Source organism: Choloepus didactylus, chromosome 12, assembly GCF_015220235.1.
Source record: "Choloepus didactylus isolate mChoDid1 chromosome 12, mChoDid1.pri, whole genome shotgun sequence".
NCBI classification, from domain to species: domain Eukaryota; kingdom Metazoa; phylum Chordata; class Mammalia; order Pilosa; family Megalonychidae; genus Choloepus; species Choloepus didactylus.
Window position 1 is genome coordinate 19,533,289 of NC_051318.1, and position 27,623 is coordinate 19,560,911.

Genomic DNA, 27,623 nt, shown 5'->3' on the forward strand with positions numbered 1-27,623 from the left:
AAAATGTGTCTAGAAACTTACTTTAATAATAGTCAAATATATCCTATAGGTATTGCAAGATAAAGCAAACGCTATAAATAGCACTTAAACAAGTTATATATCTGGCTAAAGCATCTGCCTCTTTAAGACAGCCTTAGCTGCAAACAAGCCACAGAATCGGCACTCTGCCTTTTTTTTTTTTTTTTTTTATTGAGATTGTTCAGATACCTTACAATTATCCAAAGATCCAAAGTGTACAATCACTTGCCCCTGGGTACCGTCGTACAATTCTGCATCCGTCACCACAGTTAATTTTTGTTCAATTTTTAGAAACTTTTCATTACTCCAGACAAGAAATAAAGTGGAAGATGAAAAAAGAAAAAAAGAACAGAAAACTCTAGTCCTCCCCTATCCCTAACCAACCCCCCTCAAATGTTGACTCATAGTGTTGGTATAGTACATTTGTTACTGTTTATGAAAAAATGTTGAAATACTACTAACTGTAGTATATAGTTTGCAATAGGTATATATTTCTTCCCTATATGCCCCTCTATTATTAACTTCCAATTGTATTGCATACATTTGTTCTGGTTCGTGGAAGCGATTTCTAGTATTTGTACAGTTGATCATGGACATTGCCCACCATAGGATTCAGTTTTATACATTCCCAACTTTCCTTCTGGTGACATATATGACTCTGATCCCCTTTCCACCTCATTCACGCACCATTCAGTGCTGTTAGTTATTCTCACATCTTGCTACAGACACCCCTGTTCATTTCCAAACATTTAAGTTCATCCTAATTGAACATTCTGCTCATACTAAGCAACCACTCCCCATTCTTAAGCCTCGTCCTATATCTTGGTATCTTATATTTCATGTCTGTGAGTTTACATATTATAATTAGTTCCTATCAGTGAGACCCTGCAATAATTGTCCTTATGTGTCTGGCTTATTTCACTCAGTATATTGCCCTCGAGGCTTTGTCATCAACCCCTTTTTTTTTTTTAATATGGTTTTGTTCACTCACCATACATTCCATCCCAAGTAAATAATCGATGGTTCTCTGCATGGTCATACATTTATGTGTTCACCACCTTCACCACTATCTATAAAGGGCATCTACATTTCTTCCACAAGGCAGGAGGGAGAGTCAAAGAAGGTAGAGAGGCAAAAGGAAGAGGAAAAAAAAATGACAGCTAGGAAGCAGCAAAAGGAAAAACAACCCCAAATCAAAGTAGAATAAAGAATCAGACAACACCACCAATGTCAAGCATCCAACATGCCCCCCATCCCCCCATCTGCATTTACCTTGGTATGTCACTTTTGTTACATTAAAGGAAGCATAATACAGTGATTCTATTAGTTACAGACTCTAGTTTATGCTGATTGCATCGCTCCCCCAATGTTTCCCCATTTTTAACAACTTGCAAGGTTGACGTTTGCTTGTTCTCCCTCATAAAAGAACATATTTGTACATTTTATCACAATTGTTGAATACTCTAGATTTCACCAAGTTCCACAGTCCCATTCTTTATCTTTCCTCCTTTCCTGTGGTGTTTCACATGCTCCCCACCTTCCTCTCTCAACCATATTCATAGTTATCTTTGTTCAGTGCACTTACATTGTTGTGCTACCATCTCCCAAAATTGTGTTCCAAACCCACGCACTCCTGTCTTCCATCACTCTGCAGTGCTCCCTTTAGTATTTCCTGTAGGGCGGGTGTCTTGTTCACAAAGTTTCTCATTGTCTGTCTGTCTTTCAGAAAATATTTTGAGCTCTCCCTCATATTTGAAGGACAGCTTTGCTGGATATAGGATTCTTTTTTTCTTTTTTAAGCATTTAACATTTTTAATGTTTGTGTAAATGACTTTTTTTTTTTTTTTTAATTAAGAACATATTTTTTATATACTATGAGCAGCCGACTGTACACCAGGGATGATTGTATGGTATGTGAACACATCCCAACAAAACTGAATTTAATTTAAAAAAAAAAGAACATATCTTTTGAGAGGCACATAATTCAATATACCATACTCACTTAGGTTTTCTGTGAGAATCAAGCCCGACTCAATCAGTGTTAGGTATTGTTGTTACTTACTTAGGTTAAGAATTCCAAAATTGTCCTTGTGGTTTAGTTTTCTTTGAAATAATTCAAACTCACACAAAAGTTGTCAGTACAATACAAAGAACATTTTTCCTCAACTGCTTGAGAGTAAATTACTGAAATGATATCTCCAAGCCCCCCAAAACTTGAATATGTAACTCCTACAACAAAGACATTTTCCTACATAACCATAACACAGTCATAAAATCAGGAAATTAGCATTGACATATTATCCCCATCTGATCTGCAAACCCCATTTAACTAGCACCAATTGACTCAATAACGTCTGTTGTAGGAAAAGGATCCAGTCAAGGATGACATGTTGCATTCAGTCGTTATGTTTCTTTAGTCTCCTTCATTCCGAAAAAGTTACTCAGTCTTGCCTTGACTTTCATCTCCTTGATCTTGTTGAAGATGACAATTGTAGACTGTCCCTCAGTTTGGTTTGTGTGTCTTTTCCACATGATGAGATTCAGGTGCTGCATCTCGGCAGGTATGTCATAGGAGGAGTGCTGGGTCCTTTCTGTCGCATGCTGTTGGATGGCACACAATTTCAATTTCTCTGCTACAGATGATGTTCACTTTGATCACTTGATTAAGGTAGTGTCTAGCAGATTTCTCGACTGTAGGATTGCTCTTTTCCCCTTCTCAGTTGTATGTTTCCTGTGTCTGCTACAACAAAGAACCACAAGCGAAGTGACTTAAAGCAACAGAAATTTATTCTCTCACAGTTCTGGAAGCCAGAAGTCCAAGATCAAGGTATAGGCAGAGTTGTGCTCCCTCCAGAGGCTCTAGGGGAAAATCCATTCTTGGCCTTTTCCGTCTTCTGGTGGCTGTAGGAATTCCTTGATCTGTGGCTGTGTCCCTCTAATCTCTGCCTCTGTGGGCGCATTGCCTCTTCCCTTCTGTCTGTCAAATCTCCCTCAAACCCACTTTTGGAAGAGCTATTGTCTTTGGATTTAGGACTCACCCAGGTAATCAAGAATGATAGCCCTATCTCAAAATCCTTAACTTAATTACATCTGTAAGGACTGTTCTTCCAAATAAAGTCACCTTCCTAGGTTTCAGGGATTCAGATGAGGATACAGCATTTTAGGGCCACCATTTGGTGCATTACAGCAATTAAAAAGTATTTTGTGGGGAGGTACTTTTAGACTTTGTAAATATCCTATTCCTCATCAAACTTTCACTCACTAATTTTAGCATCTGTTGATGCTTCTTGGCTGAATTGATTTTTTTTTTTTTTTTAAAATCTTCATTCTGTTGAGATATATCCACACACCACACAGCCATACAAAACAAATTGTACATTCGATTGTTCACAGTATCATTACATAGTTGTACATTCATCACCTAAATCAATCCCTGACACCTTCATTAGCACACACACAAAAATAACAAGAATAATAATTAAAATGAAAACAAAGTAAAAAAGAACACTGGGTACCTTTGTCTGTTTGTTTGTTTCCTTCCCCTATTTTTCTACTCATCCATCCATAAACTAGACAAAGTGGAGTGTGGTCCTTATGGCTTTCCCAATCCCATTGTCACCCCTCATAAGCTACATTTTTATACAATTGTCTTCGAGATTCATGGGTTCTGGGTTGTAGTTTGATAGTTTCAGGTATCCACCACCAGCTACCCCAATTCTTTAGAACAAAAAACGGTTGTCTAAATTGTGCGTAACAATGCCCACCAGAGTGACCTCTCGGCTCCTGGTTGGCAGTTTTTCTCTTTCGATGTCTTAAATATGTCACACCACTTCCTTCTTGTCTCCATGGTTTCTGCTGAGAGGTCTGCACATAGTCTTATTAAGCTTCCTTTGTATGTAATGGATCGCTTCTCTCTTGCTGCTTTCAGGATTCTCTGTCTTTGACATTTGATAATCTGATTATTAAGTGTCTTGGCGTAGGCCTATTCGTGTCTCTTCTGTTTGGAGTACTCTGTGCTTCTTGGATCTGTAATTTTATGTCTTTCCTAAGAGATGGGAAATTTTCATTAATTATTTCCTCTATTATTGCTTCTGCCCCTTTTCCCTTCTCTTCTCCTTCTGGGACACCAATGATACGTACATTATTGTACTTTGTTTCATCCTTGAGTTCCCGGAGACGTTGCTCATATTTTTTCATTCTTTTCTCCATCTGCTCCTTTGCATGTAGGCTTTCAGGTGTTTTGTTCTCCAGTTCCTGAGTGTTTTCTTCTGCCTCTTGAGATCTGCTGTTGTATGTTTCCATTGTGTCTTTCATCTCTTGTGTTGTGCCTTTCATTTCCATAGATTCTACTAGTTGTTTTTTTGAACTTTTGATTTCTGCCATATATATGCCCGGTGATTCCTTTACAGCCTCTATCTCTTTTGCAATATCTTCTCTAAACTTTTTGAATTGATTTAGCATTAGTTATGTAAATTCCTGTATCTCAGTTGAAGTGTACGTTTGTTCCTTTGACTGAGCCATAACTTTGTTTTTCTTAGTGTAGGTTGTAATTTTCTGTTGTCTAGGCATGGTTTCCTTGTTTATCCGAGTCAGGTTTTCCCAGACCAGAACAGGCTCAGGTCCCAGAGGGAAGAAATATTCAGTATCTGGTTTCCCTGAGGTTGTGTCTTAGAAAATTGCTCCACCCTGTGATGCCTCAGGTCACTGTGCTTTTCTGCCCAGCAGGTGATGCCTGTTAGCCTATGGTTCTTGACTGGTGTGAGGAGGTGTGGCTGTGTTCCCCCCCCAGGCTCTGGGGTCTGGTTCTGAATGGAAAGGGCCCCACTCCTTTCCTCCTAGAGGAGACAGACCCCCCAGGTGGAGGGCATTAGCATTTCAGTGGTCTCTCTCTCTGCTTGTGCTGTTTCCACCCTTCCCTGAGTCACAGCCCTGGAAACTGAAAATGACTGGGGCTTTCTCCACTGAGCTGAAAAAGAAACAGTCCCCTTCAGACCCAGTCCAAGGCGACCCTCCAGCTCTCCAAGGTCAGTCGTCACCCAAAGTCTCTGTCTGTTTTTTGGGGATTCGTACCTGTAGTGAGCAGTTCACACTCCCTACTTAAAACCCCAGTTGGAGCTCAGCTGAGTTATATTCTCTTGCTGGGAGAAAGCTTCTCTCTGGCACCATGAGGCTTTGCAGCTCGGGCTATGGGGGAGGGGGTCTCACGACTTGGATCCGCAGGTTTTACTTACAGATTTTATGCTGTGTTCTCGGGCATTCCTCCCAAATCAGGTTGGTGTATGATGAGTGGATGGTCTCGTTTGTCCCCCCGCAGTTATTCTGGATTATTTACTAGTTGTTTCTGGTTTTTTGTAGTTGTTCCAGGTGGACTACTTAGCTTCCACTCCTCTCTGTGTCTCCATCTTGCCCCTTCCTATGGGAGGCATAGTACAGAACAGGAACAGCAGGGTATTTTTATCCATTAGACGTCATAGGCACAGTGCTTGGTGCCTATAAATTTTAAGTCCTACAGAAATGTCTGAAATCTGAAAATCTTTAGTGGTCTTCAAATTAAAAGAAATTGTAAAATTACAATTTTAATAGTTTTGAATTAAATATAACCAGGATATTAGTTTGTCATACTTTTTAGTTACCTGGGAAGTAAACCCTGATCTGAAGAGACATTAAATATAAATATAAGCATGATCATTAAAGCAACTTGTAGAATAGAGGGAATGTTCCTGTATGCTATATGTAAATTTAGGTTGTGGATCATCAGTATAGTATAATCATAAGTTCAAAATAGAAATAAGAATTTTGGAATTTGTAGACAGGAATGAAAGAAAAAAAACAGTGGCTGTTTAATCTGACTGTTTTACTTTTTTGCTATATATTTTTTTCTTTTCTGACTTGTAAATCTACTGGGAAAAACACATTATAAAATTTATTTTTAAAAATACTTAGTTTGGTTTTTATTTACCTAAGACAATGTGATAGCAGGACGTGTTTTTTAAAAAAAGGAATAATACAGATGTGTATAAAATAAAAAGATCAGTGCTCCTGTTCCCCAAATTATTCCCAGTGCGATATAAACTTTTTCACACTCCTTCTATGCTCACACAAATGCTTTTGAACAGCAGATAGGAATACCATTGTTTGTCTCGCCATTTTTCTGACAAGTGTATTATAGACATTCTTTGATATCAATAAATGAAACCTTCCTCTTTTCTAGGTCTGTTGTGTTCATTGGCACCAGTGAACCATAATTTTCCCCCATTTATAAATGGTTGGTTGGTCTCCAACTTTTTGCTTTTCCTAGGTAATGTCACTGTGTATCTGCGTGCACATATATTCTTGCACCCTTGTGCAGTTATTTCTGTTTAGTTTACTGGAAATGGGTTTGCACGTTTAAAATTATATTTTGTGTTAGAAAGTGGACTCAAACCTGGTTGCATGTATCCATAATAGTTTATGTGCAATTGCAAAAACAAAATGCTTTAAAACCAAGTTTTTTCGTGTATCATTTACTGGCTGGATATGACCTGAGCCTGTTTGATGGCAAAGCCTAACCAGAACTCATGTTGTGCTCATGTAAAGCCTATATTTTTTCCACACTGTGTGAATGTTTATTTTATGACTGAAATATTAGCCTGTTTAATTATGGACTGCTGCCTCAGATTCTACTGGGGATATAAGCAATATGAGTACAAAACCAAAACAAAACAAAAACAATTTCAAGACATGTGGCCCTAGAGTTTTGTTTTATTTTTGCTGCATCCTGTAAGTTTTTTTAAAATACAATTTTACCGAGATATATTCACAAATCACATGGTCATCCACAGTGTACAATCAGTTGTTCACAGTAACATTATATAATTGTGCTTTCATCATCACAGTCAGTTTTTGAACATTTTCATTACCACACACACAAATAAGGATAAAAATTAAAGAACACCCAACACATCCCATTCCTCCCTATTATTCATTTACTTTTTGTCCCCTTGTTTCTACTCATTGGTCCATATACTGGACAAAGGGAATGTGAGCCACAGGGTTTTCACAATCACATGGTCACACAGTGTGAGCTCTATAGTTATACACTTGTCTTCAAGAATCAAGGCTACTGGGTTGCAGTTCAGCAGTTTCAGGTATTTTCTTCTAGCTGTTCCAGTACACTGAAAACTAACAAGGGATATCTATATAATGCGTAAGAATAACCTCCAGAATGTCCTCTCGACTCCATTCGAAATCTGTCAACACTGAAACTTTATTTTGTTTCCTTTCTCTTCTCCCTTTTGGTCCAAGAAGGCTTTCTCAATCCCATGATGCCAGAGCCAAGCTCATCCCCAGGAGTCATATCCCATATTTCCAGGGAGATTTAAATCTCTGGGAGTCATGTCCCACCTAGTGGGGAGGTCAGTGAGTTTACCTGCAGAGTTGTCTTAGAGAGCGAGGCCTCATCTGAGCAACAAAAGAGGTTCTCTGGGGGTGACACTTAGGCGTACAGTTATAAGTAGGCTTAACTTCTCCTTTGCAGTAACAAGCTTCCTAAGGGCAAGCCCCAAGATTGAGGGCTCAGCCTTCTAAATTGATAGTCCCCAGTGCTTGTGAGAATAACAGTAATTCCCCAGGTGGGGAAGTTCAGTATTTCCACATTTTCCCCCAGTCCCTCAAGGGGGCTTTGCACACACATTTTTATTCTCTGGGGGGTATTGGGACTTCACATTAACTGTACAAACCAACCAGATTTCAATCTCCATTCAAAGTTCCATGTAATTATTACAGTAAGCCTTCTCCTGATAACCCTGTGTTCTCAGATTCAATTTCTGGAGTTTGCATTTTATAATTAGTCCATATTATTGAGGCATTGTAATGTTTGTCTTTTCATTTCTGGTTTATTTCACTCAACATACTGTTCTCAGTGTCCATTCACCTAGTTGCATACCTCTCGGCCCTAGAGTTTTTGAACATTTTTTTTAATTTGTACATTTTTAGTAGTGTATGAGGATGAAAGTATTTTCTTAACTAAAATTTATGAGTGCATTTCTGTCTGGGAAATGTTTGCTTGAAGTTTTTTAAAGGAATATAGCAGAGATGTATTTTGGGGAATTAGACAAAAAAAAAAATCTCAAAATAACATTTTCCTAGAAAATCTCTTCAGAATCTTGTCTGGTCTGACAAGATCCTATCGACTAGTTTTTCTGCTAACACTGGAACAAATCACCATATTTTTTACTTAATGTCTTTATTTAGAGGGTGTGTTGTACAACAGCAGCAGCAAGATATAATGAGGGAACATTATATAGCCTTCACTTACTTAAATTACTTTTACTTTGTTTTTTGGTGGAGGACATGTATTTGAGCTTGTGTTGATTTAAGTGCCACTACAATGTGTGACTCCATTGGTTCACTATAGTTTCATAGTTTTTTAATATTAATCATTATAAAAACATTACTAACTTAATGGTAATTCAGTGTGTATATATATTATTCATATATTTAAGTTTGATTTTCTCATGCTTGAGTATATTTCTAGGACAGGGGTCAGCAAACTTCTGGAAAAGGCTGAATCAAATACATTTTGAGCTTTGTAGGCCACATGGACTCTGTCTCAGCTCCTCTAGCAGTAATGTAGGCTAGAGAATAATGTAAATGATCGTTGTATAAAACAAAAACAGGTAGGGGCCTGGTCACTGCTCCAGGGAATTTCCTCCATTAATTAAAATGGGGGTAGGAAATTTTAAGGCTGCCTTCTGCACATAGTTAGGAATTTTGTCTTGGCAGCATGGCCCTTTGTGATAGCTTATGTTGGGATAGGTTTTAAGTGCCTTAAGAATTCTGCTCCACGAGTGAGAGATCCCAGTCTTTTATGTCTTTACCGTATATGGTAAATGTTAGAGTTTTTGCACTCTTATTTCTTAGTTATAAACATGTAACTGTGCCTTGGTTATATGTTATTTTTTTCCTTTTTTAGTTTACGCTAACTTAAATTACTTTATTTCTTTGGTTTGTTTAATTTGTTCAAGACTTGGAGCAAAATAGAAGAATGCAGGTAAACATAGTAAGTCATGGCCAATTACTGTTAATTGATTTGGCATAATTTAATTTGTATAAATGATTTTGTTTTCAGTGAAATGCAGTCAAATATCTGATTATGGCTTACACATTTTACAACACAGAAATTTTTATTTAAAACTTTCAGACATGAAGAAGAACATCGTCGTCGTGAGGAAGAAATGATAAGACACAGAGAACAGGAAGAACTTAGGCGACAGCAAGAGGGCTTTAAGCCAAACTATATGGAAAATGTAAGTAAAATACTACCTAACTAAAATGATTTTATCTTTTTAAGTGGATGATGAATACTCAGAATTCTTTAGATCTTGGTTTATGTAGTGGTGTATTTTCTAGTTTTTCTGAATTTGTCATGTTTATGTTAAACTAATGCCTTTCTTAACCTCTTCTAGGTAGTAAAATTAAGTTCCTTGAGCTAATAGTTATGATTTGTGAAATGGATGTTATATTTTCCTTTATTTTTATTTTTATGTGTACACTGTTAAATTTGAAGTCTTGATAAATACATCATCTCCACTTGTCGCCTTTTACTATTGAACTGCTGTTAATAACTCTTTACTTTGGAAGATTTCAGACGCATTCAGATGTAGGCTAGTGTATGTTCTTCACCTAACCCATAAGAGTTATCAACACATGGCTGATCTTTTGCATCTTTAAATATCCCTACTTCCTCTTACTGAACTGTTCTGAGTCCCTGAAATCATATAATTTTACTCATATTTCTGTATGTATCTCTAAAGATGAAGACTTCATTAACTGCCTTTATAATAATATCTTAAAAATTGTCAGCTTCTCAATATTAACTAGTCATAGCCCAGATTAGCTCACTTTTTCATACCCCTCCTTTTTTTTTTTTTTAAACAATTGGCTTCTTCGAAATTGACAGCTATATCCAGCCCTTTTAGCCTAGGTTCTCTCTGCCTCTTTTTTTGTTTATTTGTTTTTCCAAGAAACAGAGTCCTATATAGAATATTTCACCTTTTGGTTTTTGCTGATTGAATTCATTTGGTAATATTTACCATTACTTTATGCCTGGAGTTAGAACTAAAGACTTGATCTGATTTTTTTTTTTCCCCTTCTATTTTCTTTTGCTTTGGTGGGGAGCCTGATTGGGGGGGGGCGGGGTCAAATAAAAATACTTTCAAATATGTTAAAGTCTATAATTCTCATCTTGACAGAATGCCAGCCTAACAACTCTATACCATAAAATCCTGACTTGCATAGTTACAAAAAAATTTTATCTTAGCTTCCATTTAATAACTAATTCTTTGTATGAAAGTATGTCATTTAAATTCAACTAGAAAAGGTTTCTTATTTCAAGTCATAGTAGAAGTTTACTTGATTTTTAAATTTTGACCACATTTGTTGAGTAAGGTTTTTAAGCATTGTACACTTTTGTTGAGTAATTTCTGGCATCATTTTGCAATTCTGTTTTCCTTTTTGGATACACAGTCATAGCACTTGTTTGGTGCATGCTGAAGTTTTTTGGTTGTTAAATTTGAACATAAATATATTGGAATTATCAACATGAGGATAATTTATTCTGATATTACAGAAGAAAGCAGAAAGTAGAAAAATTGCAGACCTGTATTTCAAAAAATAAATTAGCGTTTTTACTTTCAACCCATGTGATATATTTTTAGGGAAACTTTCTTTCCATTGAGGATTAGCATATTCTACCTAGTTTAAAATTTTACCTGAAAATTTATTCTATTAAAGTGTTTGCTTATATTAAAATAGGTGGAATTAGCTCTCTTTATAGTTTTCCAGCATAAACTTTACATTTTTGGAGTGAATTTGTAGTATTTCTAACAATGTCGTATACATTAATGATCATTTTGGGGACTCTCTAGGAAATGATTAAGTAAATTCTACTTAACTGTTCAGCTTGTTTGTGATGGCCATAAAACTCTTTGAAAATTTCGCAATAGTTTAAAAACTATTTAATATGCTTAATGGCAATTAATGTAGGTATAGTTAAGAACAGATAGTCTTAATTTTACTGTTTCTTTCTAAAAATCTTGTGTTGAGACATGGCTACAACTTGAAAATTGAATTAATTCAGCTTATTTTAAAACCATTTTTGTGTTTAAAATTTAACAGTAGGTAAAATTTTACCAAAATCCAATGAACTCTGAGAGTAGATGAATACAGTATTTAAAAATACTTAACCTGGGTTTGTCATTTCAAAAATAGACCATTTATTGTTCCCCAAGATTATGCTTTTAAAAAATTAGGTGATTATATATTCAAATAACAAAATAATTAGTTTTCAAGTTGTTGCATATTTGAAGCATCATAATAGACTAATTTGGCTAAGCAAGGATCTGCAAACTATAGCTAGGCTCTTGACTGGCTTTGTACTGCCTTGCCACAGAGCTAAGAATGGTGTTTACATTTTTAAAGGACTGATGAAAAAAAGTATTAGACCATTTGTGACCCATAAAACCTAAAAGATATACTCTTTGGACCTTCACAGAAAAAGTTAGCTGAATCCTGGACTAAAGTATTTGATTTTTTTTTTTGTTAAATAAACTGGTTAGGGCACAAACTTCTTATGGTTTTAATTTTCTGAATGACATCCATATTTAAGATAGACTGTAAATAAGCTATGATGGGCTATAACAATGGAATTAACTATTTAGGGGAAAATACAGTCTGACCTATTTTTAGATGTTTTAAAAGATTAGAGATATGAATATAAGCAAGTTTTTCATCATTTAGATGTAGTTTTATGTTCCTGGCTTCTTAAAACTTCTTGTTAATATAAACTAATGAAGTGCTAAATGAAATACTAATGAAAGGTTATTACAAATCTGGACTGTGTTGTGTTAATAGGAAAAATACTGAGTCAGTTGTGTCAGTTACTCTTTATTTACTTTGAAAACTGGATTTGGGAAAAATTGTTAAATAATTTTAATGTTTGTTTTTGTTTTTAAAAGCTGTGAAATTAGGTCCTCTTATGTGCTTTCTCTTTTTTCACTGTTCAGTTTAAAGGGAGGAACCAAATGGTAAGTGTTGAGCTTGTCCAAATAATAATTCAAGATTAGAGCAGTTTTAAGATACTAATTCCCATTTCTTTCGAAGATTCCTAAGAGAAATATCCTAATGGAACTAAGAGTATGGGCTTTGAAGAATAAGATAATTATTAACTTAAATATTTTGTATCTTGTACAATAAAATTTTTTGATGTAATGTGGGAAGACGTTTGACCATATTTTTTTTTGTCAGCCTTCAACTTGATCATAATTTTATGATATACATGAATATATTTTTAACAGTTTCAAGGATATAAGTGAATACTTCATTAATTGTTATTTTTTAAAATGTCATTACTCTCTTCAGATAAAGTTTTTAAATAATGGTTATTGTGATTATACAGTAAGCATAATATTTTTCTCTCCTGTGGAACATCATACTTTTTATTAGCTTTACAATGCATACATTTTTATACTGTCTTAATTGTATTTAGGTTCTTACCATTGTGTGGAGTATATTTGACTTTTCTAGGCAATATTTACTAGCTTGAAAGTTTCTACTGTTAGACACATTACAAGAGATTATTCTGGAAGCAATAAGAATTTTATGAGATTGTCTTGATTTTTTAAAAATTAGGTTGCATCATTTGTTGTAGATTAAGTAGTTTGAACAATTGGGTATGGCAGGGTACCAGGCTTCATTTGCAGAAAAGTTTTGGTGTTGAATAAAAGGTAGATTTTAATCAAAATAATTTTTTGTTGCATATCTTGAGAAAATGTTAATGTCATAAAAATATATAAATGTCAATCTTATGTTAACTTTCATAGTTTTACCATGTAGTTATGAGATATTTTGTTCAGGAAAATTGAGGCAGTGTTTAGATTGGATGCTTAATTCTAAAATCTAAGAAGTTTCATTTTCTGGTTCAGTGAATGTTAATACTTGCTTTTCATTAAGGAAACATTAGTGCTGTAGTTCTGTTTTAAATATTTTGTATTGAACTAAATATATACATGACTTGCTGTTGAAGAATTTTTAGTCCCATTTGAATAGGTGGGATTGGCCCTCAATATCTGAACATAGCTGCAAAATAAACTTGAAAATTAAGGTATATTTTGTGCTAAGGCAACAGTGTGACGTAATTTTAATCCTTTGTCATTATAGCTTATTGAGACTATATCATAGTGAATCAAAAGTGTTAAAGATAATATAGGAAGAACTTTTAAAATACGTGGATTCGTAATTCATACATCTACAAATTGGTTAATTTGTTTTGTGATCGTATTAAATTTGGATACAAGTTATCCGTTGATCATATTTTTTGGTTAAATCATGTGGTTTTCAATGCAGCACATTTGTGGAGCTTAAAAAAAGAAAAATATCTGAGGTGTAATCCACCAAAGTTTTTGATTCAGTAGGTGTGGATTGGGTCCATGGGATCTGCATTTTTAAAAGCTCCACAGGTTATTAATTCTGTTTGTTAAGAAAGCATGAAAACCACTGGCTATAATACCTTAAATTTTTTATGGGGCCTGAGGACTTCAGTGGAGAGAGGGCTGTGTTGTACAGCATGGGGGACAAGATTCACAGAGGATGCAATGTAAATACTAGCTGAAACTCTATGTGAGTAGTGCCCTGTGAAATTTTACTGTGGCAATCTTGAATTGGGCTTTTAGACTTAAATGAAAAGGGGGGATCTGTCTCAAATGATGCATTAAATTTTAGTCTCAAAATTAAAGTTGTTTCATCTAGACCAGGGGTTGACAGGACAGATCATGGCAGGCCAGGCCAAATCTACCTACCACCTGTTTTTGTATTTGTTTTATTGGAACACAGGATACTAATTTGTTTATGTATTGTTTATGGTTACTTTTGCACTATAGCAACTGAGTTGAATAGTTTTGACACACCTATATGAAACTATTGAGAGCCTGTGGCCTAAAAGCCTAAAATATTTACTATCTGGTCTTTTACAGAGGTTTGCCGACCCCTGATCTAGAGCCAATCCAGAAGTTAGTGATCCTTAATAGATAAATTAAAGATTTAAAATTAATGGCTCATATTAACTAAACTCATAAAGAGTTTGTGAATTATATTGCAAATTTATTAATTCATATGTTCTTTTCCAGTGTTTTTAGAAGGCTCACTGAGCAGAGCACTTCATATCCTAGAACCAAGGTTCCTGAGGAATCCAAATTAGTGTCCAGATGGTTCATTGGTAGCCATGGTTATAAATCATAACAAATGTTATGGGAAGAACTGATAAAGCATCAATGTCCCACAACGGATGCCTTGGAGTTTTCATATCTTTTTAGTATTAGTCAGTAGAGGCATTATTCTTTCAGATGTTACCCCCTCTTGATCAGCATTCCCAAATTTGCCCTATTTAACCAACCTCTTTATGTCAGTCTCCTTTCTTTCTTCATGATCCTAGTTTATGCTCTCATTGCTCTTTGATTTAATTGTAACTTCATCTGGTATGCCATCTACAAAATTCAGAACTCTAGCCAATTATAAAGTTTATTTAATTGGTGCTGGCAGAAAGAAATAATCTATTTTTACTTAGTAATAAGTGGGTATAAATTTATTTTCTGAAATGGCTTGTTAATTTTTTAAGGGATAGTTGCCATTTTGTGGTTTCCATGTGGCCATCATTCCTCCTTTTCCACAAACAATTTAGCTATAACAAGCGATTGTATTCTGGTACAGCAGAAGATTAATTTTGGGAAGTCTAAACACCTGAAGCATCCAAAGAAAGGACGTATTTTAAAGGCCTGATAACTATCGTATGGAAATAACTGAAGAATTATTTGCTCTAGTATATGGTGTCAGATTTAGGTGTGACCTGTTGTTGGCCCAGTCCCCAGCTGTTGTTGGTGGCTTGGTTTCAGTGGTTTGGGCATGATAGTGAAAAGAAAAACGGATAATAATGGTAATATTGCAGTGGTCTCACATACATTGCTCTAACCACAACCAGTTTTTTGTTGTATGTGTTTTTATTTATACACTAAAATAATTTGATTGTGTACAGTGAACCAAGGACTATTGTGAATACTAGGGATGGTACATAATTGGAATTTGACTTAAATTTTTGTGGTTAAATGAAAATAAAGAAAGATACATAAGTGTAGTATTTGCACATATTCTTGAAATGAGCTTTAGGATTTTGACTGCTTGAGGAATTAGGGTTGAAGGTATGTGTCAGTTTTAACCAGCTATTGAATTAACTTTTGATCATTTCTCAAAGGGATTGTTTAATGGTTGTAATAATATCTATTCTTATGTAGAGAGACCTTATAATTTATTGTGCAACCTTGGACAAGTGAATAGGGGCACCATTTAAGCTTACTTTTTTACAGCAGGTATGATTTGGGACTGTATGATTTGGGACCAAACCAGGATATTTGGTCACCCCAATTATACATGATGATTATAAGTAGCAGTTTCTTTTTCTTTAAAGTCTTTTCTGAATAAGTCCACCTGGAAATGATTACTGGGTCTTATACTCTACATACTCTTTAATAGACTACAGTTTATTATACTTAATTATATCTGTGCCATATTACACAACTCCAGTGTATTGTTTTGTCTCACCTTCCGTTAGTTTCAGAGAGAGGTCCATAATCCAAAAAAGTTTCCATCTCTCCTTTTTGCTCCTGAGGAATGTTTATGCAGACAACTCGTATGTTACTACCTCTGACTCTCACCCAGTTGTGATCCTGTATCATTTTAAATATAATTCTTATTTTTAAAAATTGTTTATCCCATTGCCTTCTAATTATTATTTGACTGTCTTGTCCACTAATTTAGTTCTCTGAAGTTTTTTAGGTCAGGAATTTTATAAACTTTATTTCCTTAGTGCCTGCTAGTTACTGATAGTCACTATATTTGTCATACTGTAGTTATTTACATACAGGCTAAGAGAAAAATTGTCTTATTTTTCAAATTCTAGTGCAGCTGAATCATATGGTTTACAGAGTTCCTTACTTATGTGTCCCCATACCTTGGGATTTATTGAACATTAACATCTCAGATAGTGAGCATTTGGTAATTTTGAAACAAAGGTGGCATTGAGGTATAACTTTGGATATATTTTTATAGACTTCTTAATGGAATCACATAGTGAAGGGTAAGTTTTTTAAAATAGTCAAATAACCAACAATTTTTTTGTGCTTGGTTTTCAACACAGCTAAGTTTTCAATGTGCAGATCCTACTTCAGTTTCCCTTCAGAGTGTTAGACTTACAGGAAGACTTGGAGATTTCCATTTATTAAGAAATATTTGCTCACTGTTTTCTGTGTTCAAAACATAGTGCTGAGCATCATAGAGGATACAGAGGTGAATCAACCCCAGGGTCTTGTCTTTGAGGATTTCAGAATATTTTAGGTACAGTGTACCTATACAGAGTATATTAAGAAATATAGCTAAAAAGTTCTGAGAGTTTAGAGAAAGTAATTGTCTACTGTGGCGTGTCAAGAATGTCAATGAGTATTCTCAGTAGTGTTGTGAAACTGTTATTTTGGGTGTTTTTTTTTTTTAACTGATAAGATTGGTTTTCATGTATTTTCATTTAAAGTGTTAAGTTCTTTTAATAGTATTTTATTGTTCAGAATGGTAAGACTTTACCTTTATCTAATTTTTACATATTTTGAGAGGTTGGGGAAGGGGAAATTGGCGATAGAAGTGGTCAACTAAAGTAAAAATGGTTTTTGAAATATTGATATGTATGTGTAATATGATTAATTAGAATTTTAATTCTGTTATTAAATATTTTGAAATATTAATGACCCAAGGAAGACCCTGAAGTTAAATTTGTTACTTATGTTTTGTGACTCATTTAGTGTATTTAGAGCCACCTTACAACAGTTACACGTGGTAATTATGTAAAAAGAACTTTTAAAGTCGATCTGGTTTCTTCTTTACTCTATGTAGGAGACATGGATCGCTGAAGTATCACCTGAAAAGTCAGAATTTCATACCAGATTAAACTAAATAAATGTGAATGCCAATATCTGTGTCTAATATTTACTGGTGATAGCAGTGAGGAACTTGGTTTTGTAAACATACTCTGCTGATGAAGTGCCTTTTAAATTACACTGTTAATGTTAAAGTTACAAATTTTCAAAAGGTTTAAAAAATTTCAAATAACCGAAAGTATATGGGTGGGTGCATAAGTTTGCTTCTTTGTCTTATGATAACCTCCACTATATTGTGTATGGCATCTCAAATCCTGGCTTTTCTGGTTGTAATTTGACCGTATTTTTCATAAGATAACTTCCTGATTGGCACATTACATTGCTTTTTCTAAATCCCACTTTTAAACGATTGATATGCTCTTTGCAGTAGTTTGTTTTGTAATTGAAAATTTTAAATAACTTTCTGAATTTCGTTTAGGTACTGCTTAACTACTTAAAAAAATAACTATGGACTAAATCTGTTGCTTTGTGTTAACTCCTTAGAAAAATCTTTAATCAGAATTTAAAGCATCTGGTAAACTATTAATATAATTTGTTGTAATGTAATTTGTTGTATCACAAACAGTAAAGAATATTCTCTTCTATAAAATCCGTACCTAATTCTTCACTCATTGGACCATATGTGCCTGTTTGATTCTTCTACTGCTATCTTCTGTTGATGGGACCAACTGGACTTCCTTCTCATGCAGTTTATATAGTTTTTGTTTGTTTATTTGTATCATCTTATTATTTCTATGTTTACCTGACTAGTCAGTGATGGTAGTTTTTACTTTGGTGAAAAAACGTACGGGATAAGAAATTACAGATAAAGAATTGTAAATTAGCTATCAGTATTAGCTGAACTGAGTATAAAAATTAGATGAGGTTTGCCTCATGGCTAATATCATTATGAGCTCTGGATAAAATAACTAAATTGGCAGAACAATTAAATGTTCCCAATCAATATCAGTTTTTAAAAATACCTCTACAGAGAGAATTGGCCATGATAATTGAGAATAATTTTGAAAATGTCCTCAGGTAAATGGATGAAGAATGCAATTTTTATCTGAAAATTAATATAACAAATTTAATTTCTTTTAAATCCCTAGTCTGTTTCTTGATGCATGCTGGATTGTATGTGATTGTACTTAATTTATCTTTATTGTTAGAAAGCCTCCCTATATATTAAAAAGCACTTAGTAATTTTACCTCATGGTTAGTTGAATTTGACAGTGAATTCCAATGTTACCTGAACCAAGCTTTAAAAATGCATTGTTAGTTGAATGAATATATCACCTTAGGTTAATGAACACAGCTAAGAATAAGTCCCCTGCTTGTATTTGTTGTTGCCTCTATTTCTGATTTGACATTTAACAAATAACAGATATTTATCATTTCATGACTAAAAATTATGATACAAATTAAGATGTGATTCATTATTCAAAATGAAACATTTTGAAGTTCCATTTCAACAAATACAAAATGGAGGAACATGTCCCCAGTATTTATGGGTAGAGATATTTTGTAATGTGTGTATTCAGATTAAGAAAAATGAGCCCTAGATTATATGTAACAAGAAATTGTCCCCCTCCCTATCTAAAAGAGATTGATATAATATTGGAAACTGTTTTTAATTGTCCAAATTAAAAATGTTAAGTCCTCCAAGCTTTCTTTATTGGTTAGATTAGAAATTTTTACATTCTGTTATTTGTGTCAATAAGAACATATCTTTTTTGTTTTTAATTAAAAAATTTTCCCTAACCTTTTTATTTTGAAATAATTTCAAATTTACAGGACAGTTGGAAAAATAATAAAAACTCATACAGGGAACCCCAATATACTGCCCTCTCTAGTTACCCAGATCCACCAATTTTAACATTTTGCTACATTCACCTTATCATTCTATCCATCAGTCCATCTATTTGTATGTCTATTTATCTGTTTTCTAAACATTTGCAAGTGGGTTGTATGTGTCATGCTCTTGAACAAATAATACTTCCCTGTATATTTCTCAAGAAGAACATTCACTTACATAACTGCCTTAAGTAAAGTTATCAAGTTCAAGAAATTTAACATTGATATAAAGCTTACAGTTTATTCCATTTTTTCATATGTCCCAATAATCTTTGAGTTTTTTTATTCCTTTAGATTCAGTCCAGAATCATGTGTTGCATTTAATTGTTATTGTCTTTTGTTAGTTGCTTGCTCTTTATTTTGTCTCTTTCTACTGCCCCTGGTAACCTGTTTGAGTTTGTTTCTGCGTTTGCATATTGTAGCCATTTCATATAGTAGAATCATAGAATATCTGTCCCTTTGTATCTGACTTACTTCAAATTGGTGTCTTCAAGGTAGATTAATATTATATCCTGTATCAACTTCATTCCCTTTTATAAGCTTAATATACCATTTTATGTATATACCTCATTTTATTTATCCATTCATCTGTGGATGGTAGACATTTAGATTGCTTTTACTATTCGGCTATTGTGAAAAATGCTGTTACAAATGTTGGTATACAAATTATTTTATTTACTCTTAATAGAAAAATTTCACTTCACTAATTCATACCCTTCAGTATATTAACACTTTTTAAATGAGTGAATAACTTGTTGGCAGAGAGACCTAATCTCTTTGGAGAGTTTTTTCTTTATACCTATTTTCTTAATAGTTCATTTAATTGAGTTTTGTTTCACTCTTATAATTAATATTGTTTGTTTTCTTGTATCTCTGGATACTAAGTTTTTACGTAATTTCTCCCAAGAAAGTTTGACTAGCTATTTTACTTATCTTACTGTTCTTTTATGTAAACTACTGTAGTGAAGCAAAGATAAAAGAATGTAGTTTAATTCTAAAGTATTTGCAAGTGCTAAATGTAATTTATTTAAATGTAATAACTAAAAGTAATCTTTTTCTTTTTTAGAAAAAGTTTAATGATGAAAGGGATGACTTTTGTTACTTGCCAGAATTGATTACACATTTCTCTCAAATTATATTTGTTAGTGGATTTAAATGTAACTGTTTTTACATCAGTATTTTTAACATTTTCTGTATTCAGAAATGGAACCTAAATAGCTGGCGGTAATCCCTAGACATTTTTTAAAGAGATCTCTTCAATTGAACAATATTGATTTTGGCCATTCAGACTGCATTTAGTCAAACTGACATTTGTATTAATCAGAGTTTTAGATGAACACATCTTGCCATGGATTGCAAAATGTTGTGTTTGATATGTGTCTCCCAAACATTTGTATTACACTTTATCTTTGTTGTACCCCACCTTTTTTTGAAATCAGGTTACCCAAGAAAATGAACCAAAATATATTCACAATCACAGATTGATATCTGTCCAAGTGTTAGATATTAAGGGATAAAATACATATTCTACCTAACATAATGTCAAGTGCCGGTAGTGGCAGATTTACTATGCTTTGAGAGATGACTGGTCTAATTAATTTGCATTAGTGCGAATTTTCTGCTATTTTGGATTTTCATGAAAAAAATATGGACTGGCCCTTAAAACAGTGATTCTCAAAATTTTTGGTTTCCACATCCCTTTACACTACTAAAGATGGAGGACCCCACAGAGCTTTTGTTTAGGTTATATCAGTATTTACCTTATTAGAAAGTAAAAGAGAAATTTTGAAGAAAATGTAATGGGAAGAGTGACATTATTTTATATTTTTGCAAGTCTCTTTTAATATTTTAATGTAGGAATGGCATTATTTTACTGTTTTGTAAATTTATTTAATGTTTTGCTTTAGAAACAGAAAATGGGCTTCACACATTCGTTTTTGCTTTCAGTTTATTGTAAAATGTTCTTAGTAAAGCTGGATTTTGGATTCACAAAGATAAGGAATTAGTAAAGGAAAGAGTATTTTCATAACATTTTCAGATAATTTTGGATATTTGATAATATCATAAAACTTGACAAATGCTAGTTTTCTAAGGATACTCTTGTGCATTAAAATCAATTAGTCTCTCATGAACTTTGAGTTGGTCTTTTTACTCATGCATACTTTTTTTTTTTTTTTTTAATCATCATTTTATTGAGATATATTCACATACCACGCAGTCATACAAAACAAATTGTACTTTCGATTGTTTACAGTACCATTACATAGTTGTACATTCATCACCTAAATCAATCCCTGACACCTTCATTAGCACACACACAAAAATAACAAGAATAATAATTAGAGTGAAAAAGAGCAATTGAAGTAAAAAAGAACACTAGGTACCTTTGTCTGTTTGTTTGCTTCCCCTACTTTTCTACACATCCATCCATAAACTAGACAAAGTGGAGTTTGGTCCTTATGGCATTCCCAATCCCACTGTCACCCCTCATAAGCTACATTTTTATACAACTGTCTTCGAGATTCATGGGTTCTGGGTTGTAGTTTAATAGTTTCAGGTATCCACCACCAGCTACCCCAATTCTTTAGAACCTAAAAAAGGTTGTCTAAAGTGTGCGTAAGAGTGCCCACCAGAGTGATCTCTCGGCTCGTTTTGGAATCTCTCTGCCACTGAAGCTTATTTCATTTCCTTTCACATCCCCCTTTTGGTCAAGAAGATGTTCTCCATCCCACGATGCCGGGTCTACATTCCTCCCCGGGAGTCATATTCCACGTTGCCAGGGAGATTCACTTCCCTGGGTGTCTGATCCCACGTAGGGGGGAGGGCAGTGATTTCACCTTTCAAGTTGGCTTAGCCAGAGAGAGAGGGCCACATCTGAGCAACAAAGAGGCATTCAGGAGGAGACTCTTAGGCACAAATACAGGGAGGCCTAGCCTCTCCTTTACTCATGCATACTTTTATAACGTCATGTATTGCTCATTTGAAAATTGATCTGTTGATTTCAGTAGATCTCCCAAATATGACTTTTATTATACAAAATTAAAAGAAATCACATTTGTTAACATCATCATTGATCTCAGCAGGGAATGCCTGCCACATACACAAGTCTGAAGAGCAATAGTTTGTCTTTCTGATGCTGTTTCAAATGAAAATCGTTTCATGAAAAAAATGTCTCATTCAGCTTTCAACCTGAGCACACAAATGCTTTTTCTTGAAATAACCATCCCCCTACTTCAGAATGCAGAAGTGCTTTGTTTGTATTCGTCTTGTTTTGTCGCATACAATAAAATATGTGTATCCAAGGATACAGATTAAATTAATATTTTTTAGTGCTTCATCAATGATACTCATAATTGAAATTTTTTTTAAAAATTGCAGTTAAGTGTATGGATGTCAAGAATGCAGTGGATTCTAGCAAAAAATTGGTGTTAAGTGCCTTGATTTGTCCTTAACCAAGAGTTTTGCCCTCCATTGCTTTTGCATCATCCATAATGCCAATTCAGTGAAAGACAAATAAGGTCTTAGGTTTATAAGTAAGTATATCTTATTGTTAAGACATGAAGTCATTTTGACTGTTTGTTTTGTGGATCGTAATTTGAGAACTGTTGTAATCCTGACTTACATAAATGGTTCTGGGAATCAGTCATGCTTTGTGTACTGTTTTGGTTCCCTGTGAATTTAAGCACATTCTAAGTGACAATATTTCAGGGTTACCCATGCAAATTCTGTTAATGGAAAGATGCACTTTCTTAAAAACTGTAAGGATAAAGTTAAAAATCTTTTGCGATTGATGGAATTCTTGAAGACTGGAAGTACCTTGTGAAGGTGGAAATTTTGTGAACTCTATTTTGGCAGAATTTTAAAGGGTAGTTCAGCCATATACGTAATACCCATAGTCCCCTTCAGTAGGTTATTAATGGCATTGAGTAAGTTATATGACAATTCTGTTCCTCAATTTTATCATCTTAAAAGTGAGGGTAACAGTAGACTTACCTCACAGGATTGCTAGATTAACTGAATCAATAATATAAAACAGTTTTCATTATAGTTTCGTCATTTTATTACATTGTGGTCTTGAGATTGTGATTATACGTTAAGTTTCAGTTTAAACCACATTCTTAATTTTTTTTGCAAGAGTAAAAGATCACTACAATTTTTAAAGTCACTCATGTTCTTGTAGTAATTTAAAGTATATTAAAAGTAATTTATAGGAGAGATGGAGGCCTTTGTTGTGTATTGCTTTTTGAGTGGGCATACAATTGCAGTGAATATCCTCAAGTAATTTCTCCTGATATTTCACATGTCAAGTTATAATGAGAAGTATTCTTTGCCTCTTGCATTTTCTTACAAGTATATAGCAGTGGACTTAGAAAGTAATAGCAACTGGAAAACAGACTAGGATGCTGAAAGCTGCTTTCTTTTACAAAATGATCTGCTATGTTGTTATACTATCTCTTATGAACAAAGCGATGTAAAATAGTATTCTGTATTTTTCTGTAAGAAAATGTCAATATTACTAAATGAATGTATGTGTGTATATATATATATATATATATATATATAGTGAGTATATGTATAATGAAAAGTGCTAATGATACAACATGAAGTAATGGTTCAATATAAATAATATGCCCACTCATAGAATACAATAAGACATTCTGAGTATCTCATCTATAGAAAGATATCTTAAATATCTGAACTTAAACCAATTTTTAGTAGCATCAGAAATAGAATATTGGAGTGTTGAATGTTGGTTAGTTCACCTTAAAACCATAGTCCCCTTCAGTAGGTTATTAAATTTCCCATCAAATTTTGTTAAGGAAGAAAGTGAGCTTAAGAATAATAAAAGTACTTCTGTTTTTGAATGATAAGGCTAAACATTGCAATAACAAAATCATAGGTAGAGCTGAAATTATAGAGACTATAATAAAGGTTTTTCCCCCCTGCCTTTACCCCAATTAATCATAGGTATCCATTTAGGTTTTTTTATTTAGAGTATATAAGCTGTATTTGTTTTTTTAAAGTATATAAACTGTATTTGGAAATTGAAGGCTCAGTCAGCAAAACTGTTAGTGATTATATTGCATTCTTAACTTTTCAGAGTGAAATTAAATCCAGAAGGAAAAATAGAGATTAAACACTTTTCCCCCCATAAAGTCCATGTATTTTACTTTATCATGCTTGAGTGCTACCAACTTTGTAACAAGTATGTACTATAATTAATATCTTGAAAACTTTGGGTAATTTCAAACAGTCTTTGCTTTATCAGTAGATTCCAAGTGATACTGAGGAAATGACACCTTGTTTTGGTTTGGTTTGCTGATAGTAGTCATCAGTGTGATTATAAAATAAGATTTTTCACATAATTTTAATTTATTTTTATTAGAGCAGTGTAGGTTTACATTAAAATCATGTAGAAATACAGATACCTCCCTGTCATACACCCAATTTTCCTTATTAACGTTTTGCATTAGTGTGGTACTTTTGTTACAGTTGATTTCATGTAATTCTTGATCAGTTGTCAATTTTACTTTTAGTCTAGGTTTTTCACAGGTCACAAATAGTGTCCATTAACAGTCAACAGTTTTATGAGATGAGACAAGTTTGTATTTAGGGTATTTGAAAATAGCTGAAGAATTCGGCATTTTAATTTTCTCACTGTTAAAAATATTTTGGTTCATGATGCTAATGTAAGTGGTGTTTTTGTACGTTAGTTTCATTTAAGTGACCTTTTAAGGCATAAAGATAACCTTGAAGATTAGATGGTTAATATGATTTCTGTATTTCTCTTTTTTAAGCAGTACTCCATATATTCACTGTGTAAAATAGAAGGGAGGAAAGGGTACATGGGCTGTTGATTTGGTACTTAATGACATTTGTTTCCATTGTAGAATTTTATTTCATTTTTTCCAGCCTTTTAGGTGTTTTTCATCAGTATTGTATATTATTAAATGGAGATTTTAATGGCCAGTTAAATTGTAATAAAATAGCTTTTGAAAAATAAAATAACTGTGCTTTCCTTAGATATAACATTGTTGCTTTAGTCTCATTTAGAATGCTTTTACTGATTGCTGCATTTAACACAGTTGTTCAAGATTAGAAAACATGATCATATAAAAATAGAAATTGGAATTTCAGTGTTGAGTAATTTCACCTAGAGATTTTATTGAAGTTAATTCTGTATAACTAATGTCAATAAATGAGTTTTTAGGAAAGTTTCTGTACTGAAATTTCCAGTGTTTTGAATATTTCTGTTACATTTTGTGTCAGAGTATATTGTTTGAGAATTTTCCAACCGTATAATGCTTCTATTTATGGTTTCAAGTAAACCCTGGGCTCAATTAAAGGAAGTCAATTTTATGTTGAGCCTTCAATAGTTGGTTGTTTGCAGATGAGACTTTTACTCTATACCCTGTGGGCCCCGGGTGAATTGTAATGCTTGAGTAGTTAAATTATAATATTTGGACAATGCTGATTAGCTTAGTGCCCTAAAGCAGTTTGTGTTGTATGTTTGGATACATTTGAATGTAAAAATGTTAACATTCATTTCTATTTTAAGACTTCAGTAACCTGGGAAATAATTAGCCTTGTTGCTTATTACTACTGGATTTTTGTTTGAAGTATAGGCAAGTTACTTTGATCTGTTGAAATTAAAATTAAAGTAAAAAACATCCTGAGATCCTGTGCAATCAGATTAATTGATAATCTATTCTTGTAGTCCAAACAGGTGCACTAAACACTTGTATATTAAGCCTGGGAGACTGAAGTTTCTTTTCAGCCTTTTTACTAGTAAATGATGTTAGAAATTGAAAAATTTTTTATTGGAAAGTGATGTCCCAATTTACTCTTTTCTTTTTGATTTTAGATGGGAAATATAAAGGCAAAAGATCAATAGGTTGACTGTGACAACTATGTTTACTTACAGAGAGAACAGGAAATGAGAATGGGTGATATGGGTCCCCGTGGAGCAATAAACATGGGAGGTAGGGATTTGAAGCAAAAGGCTTCTGTAACTTACTTGTAATTCTTTGAAGGATTTTACATGTTGTTTGTGGTTATCTGTGTATCAGTAACAAACTAAAATATGGAACCAAGCTTTATATACTTGAAATCTCTTGCATTTACTAAATTGAAATAAAAATATAACCATATTACATATTTATGCCTAGGAAGAAAATTTTCATTTTGTATAATGGAAGGTGAAAAGATGAGTTATGTTTTGGTAGGTTTAATGAAAGAAACCTGTTTTGCTATAGATTTTGATACAACCTTCAATTCAGTTATTGCATGATGTAATACAGCTAAGTCATTGCATTTTTACAATTAGATTCCATGCCTTTAAATTGTATTTTTTATCTTGGTATGTGGTAATTTCTGAGTTCTGGTGTTTTTAAACTTTTGAGAGTATTTTATACATTTGTATTTTAAGATGGTCTTTTGTGCAACTTTGAAGTTATTTTTATTCATTTTACTGAAGATGTAACTTTTTTCCTTGTAGATTATTTTGCACTTTCTAGAAAGGCACCATTTGGCAACATCTGTGACTTGTCACACAAATGAGCGATGTCTTGCATTTTTAGATTAATGCTTTAGAGTAGATGTAAAAATTTTTTTTAAAGAAAGTATATCCATTAGCAGATTTAATATTCATTGACTTGTATAATCAAGTCAGAGAAACAGTATCAGTAAACAGACTGCAGGGAAAGTAAGTGTGGGATGAATGTGTCATTGGTAGTATTAAATATGAAATAAATTAAAAATTGGATGTTTAAAATTTTTTGATGTGTATTTCACATTAAATTGTCCAACAAAAGCAGTCATTTAGGTGAAATCTTTATATAACCCAAATGTACATGATGTCTTAAAAAGTAGATTACCGTGTCAGTCCAATAGGCATAGCATATACTCCCATGTACAGGATCCAGCGTGTTTTTAGAACATATAGTATATGGAATAAAAACCTTAAGGCAAGTAAAATGTGGAATGGGCATATTTATTTCCATTATTAGCATTTCCTCTCCTTAAATGTTTCTATATTTGATGCTAGTTTTTTTAATCATTACCAATCATGTAATCTACTACCATTTATTGCTGTTTATTTGGTCGCTTTTTAAATCTGTTTTTCCTATATTACTGATTGAGCATTTCTGGTAGCAAAAGCTGCATGAAACACAGCCCTCACCATAAAGAACTTGATTTGTAGATTTAGTACATGTGTAACATGAAATAATCACTGAACAATGAGTATATAAGAAGGTTCTTATATTGTGTAGCATAGTTGAGCACATAGTAATGTACCAGTAGTCCAGTATGTATGTCTTTCTCAAAGTATTCTCTGGGGAGGTTTATAGTTTAATCCATGTGGATTTTAGGGATCATTAAAGTGAGGTGGTTATGTATTAAAGGCAGGTTGAAAAGGCTTTGGATATTATAGTTATTAGATTGTCATTAACATCAGACCAATTTGAAATATTTCTGATGGTGGGAGACCCTGAAAACAAGGTGTATCAAGAAATAGAATTGCCTTTAGATTCCTTATTTAGTTAGGAATTCAGGAGAAATTAACATTTTACAACATTTTAATCATTAGAGAACCATATTTGTATTTTAGCACTTACTTAACGCCCCTGAAGTCTAACCCATTTAATTTTCTCCTCTTTGCTCTTCATATTTTTCAGTGAAAGTGTTTATCATAATGGTTTACTAGACTTGATCATCCAGCCAGATGTTGCTGTTGAGTAGATAAACTGTCATGTACACTGA

At 33.5% G+C, this 27,623-nt stretch overlaps 1 protein-coding gene across 1 annotated transcript in view; it reads left to right on the top strand.

Annotated features, from left to right (window-relative positions):
• The window catches only part of PSPC1 (paraspeckle component 1), a 70,004-nt gene that overhangs the window by 34,430 nt on the left and 7,951 nt on the right, over positions 1-27,623 (top strand). Inside the window, exons 6-7 of the mRNA XM_037799953.1 lie at positions 9,200-9,305; positions 25,786-25,843. Of these exons, the coding sequence (XP_037655881.1) occupies positions 9,200-9,305; positions 25,786-25,843 (164 nt within the window). The remainder of the gene's footprint in view (positions 1-9,199; positions 9,306-25,785; positions 25,844-27,623) is intronic.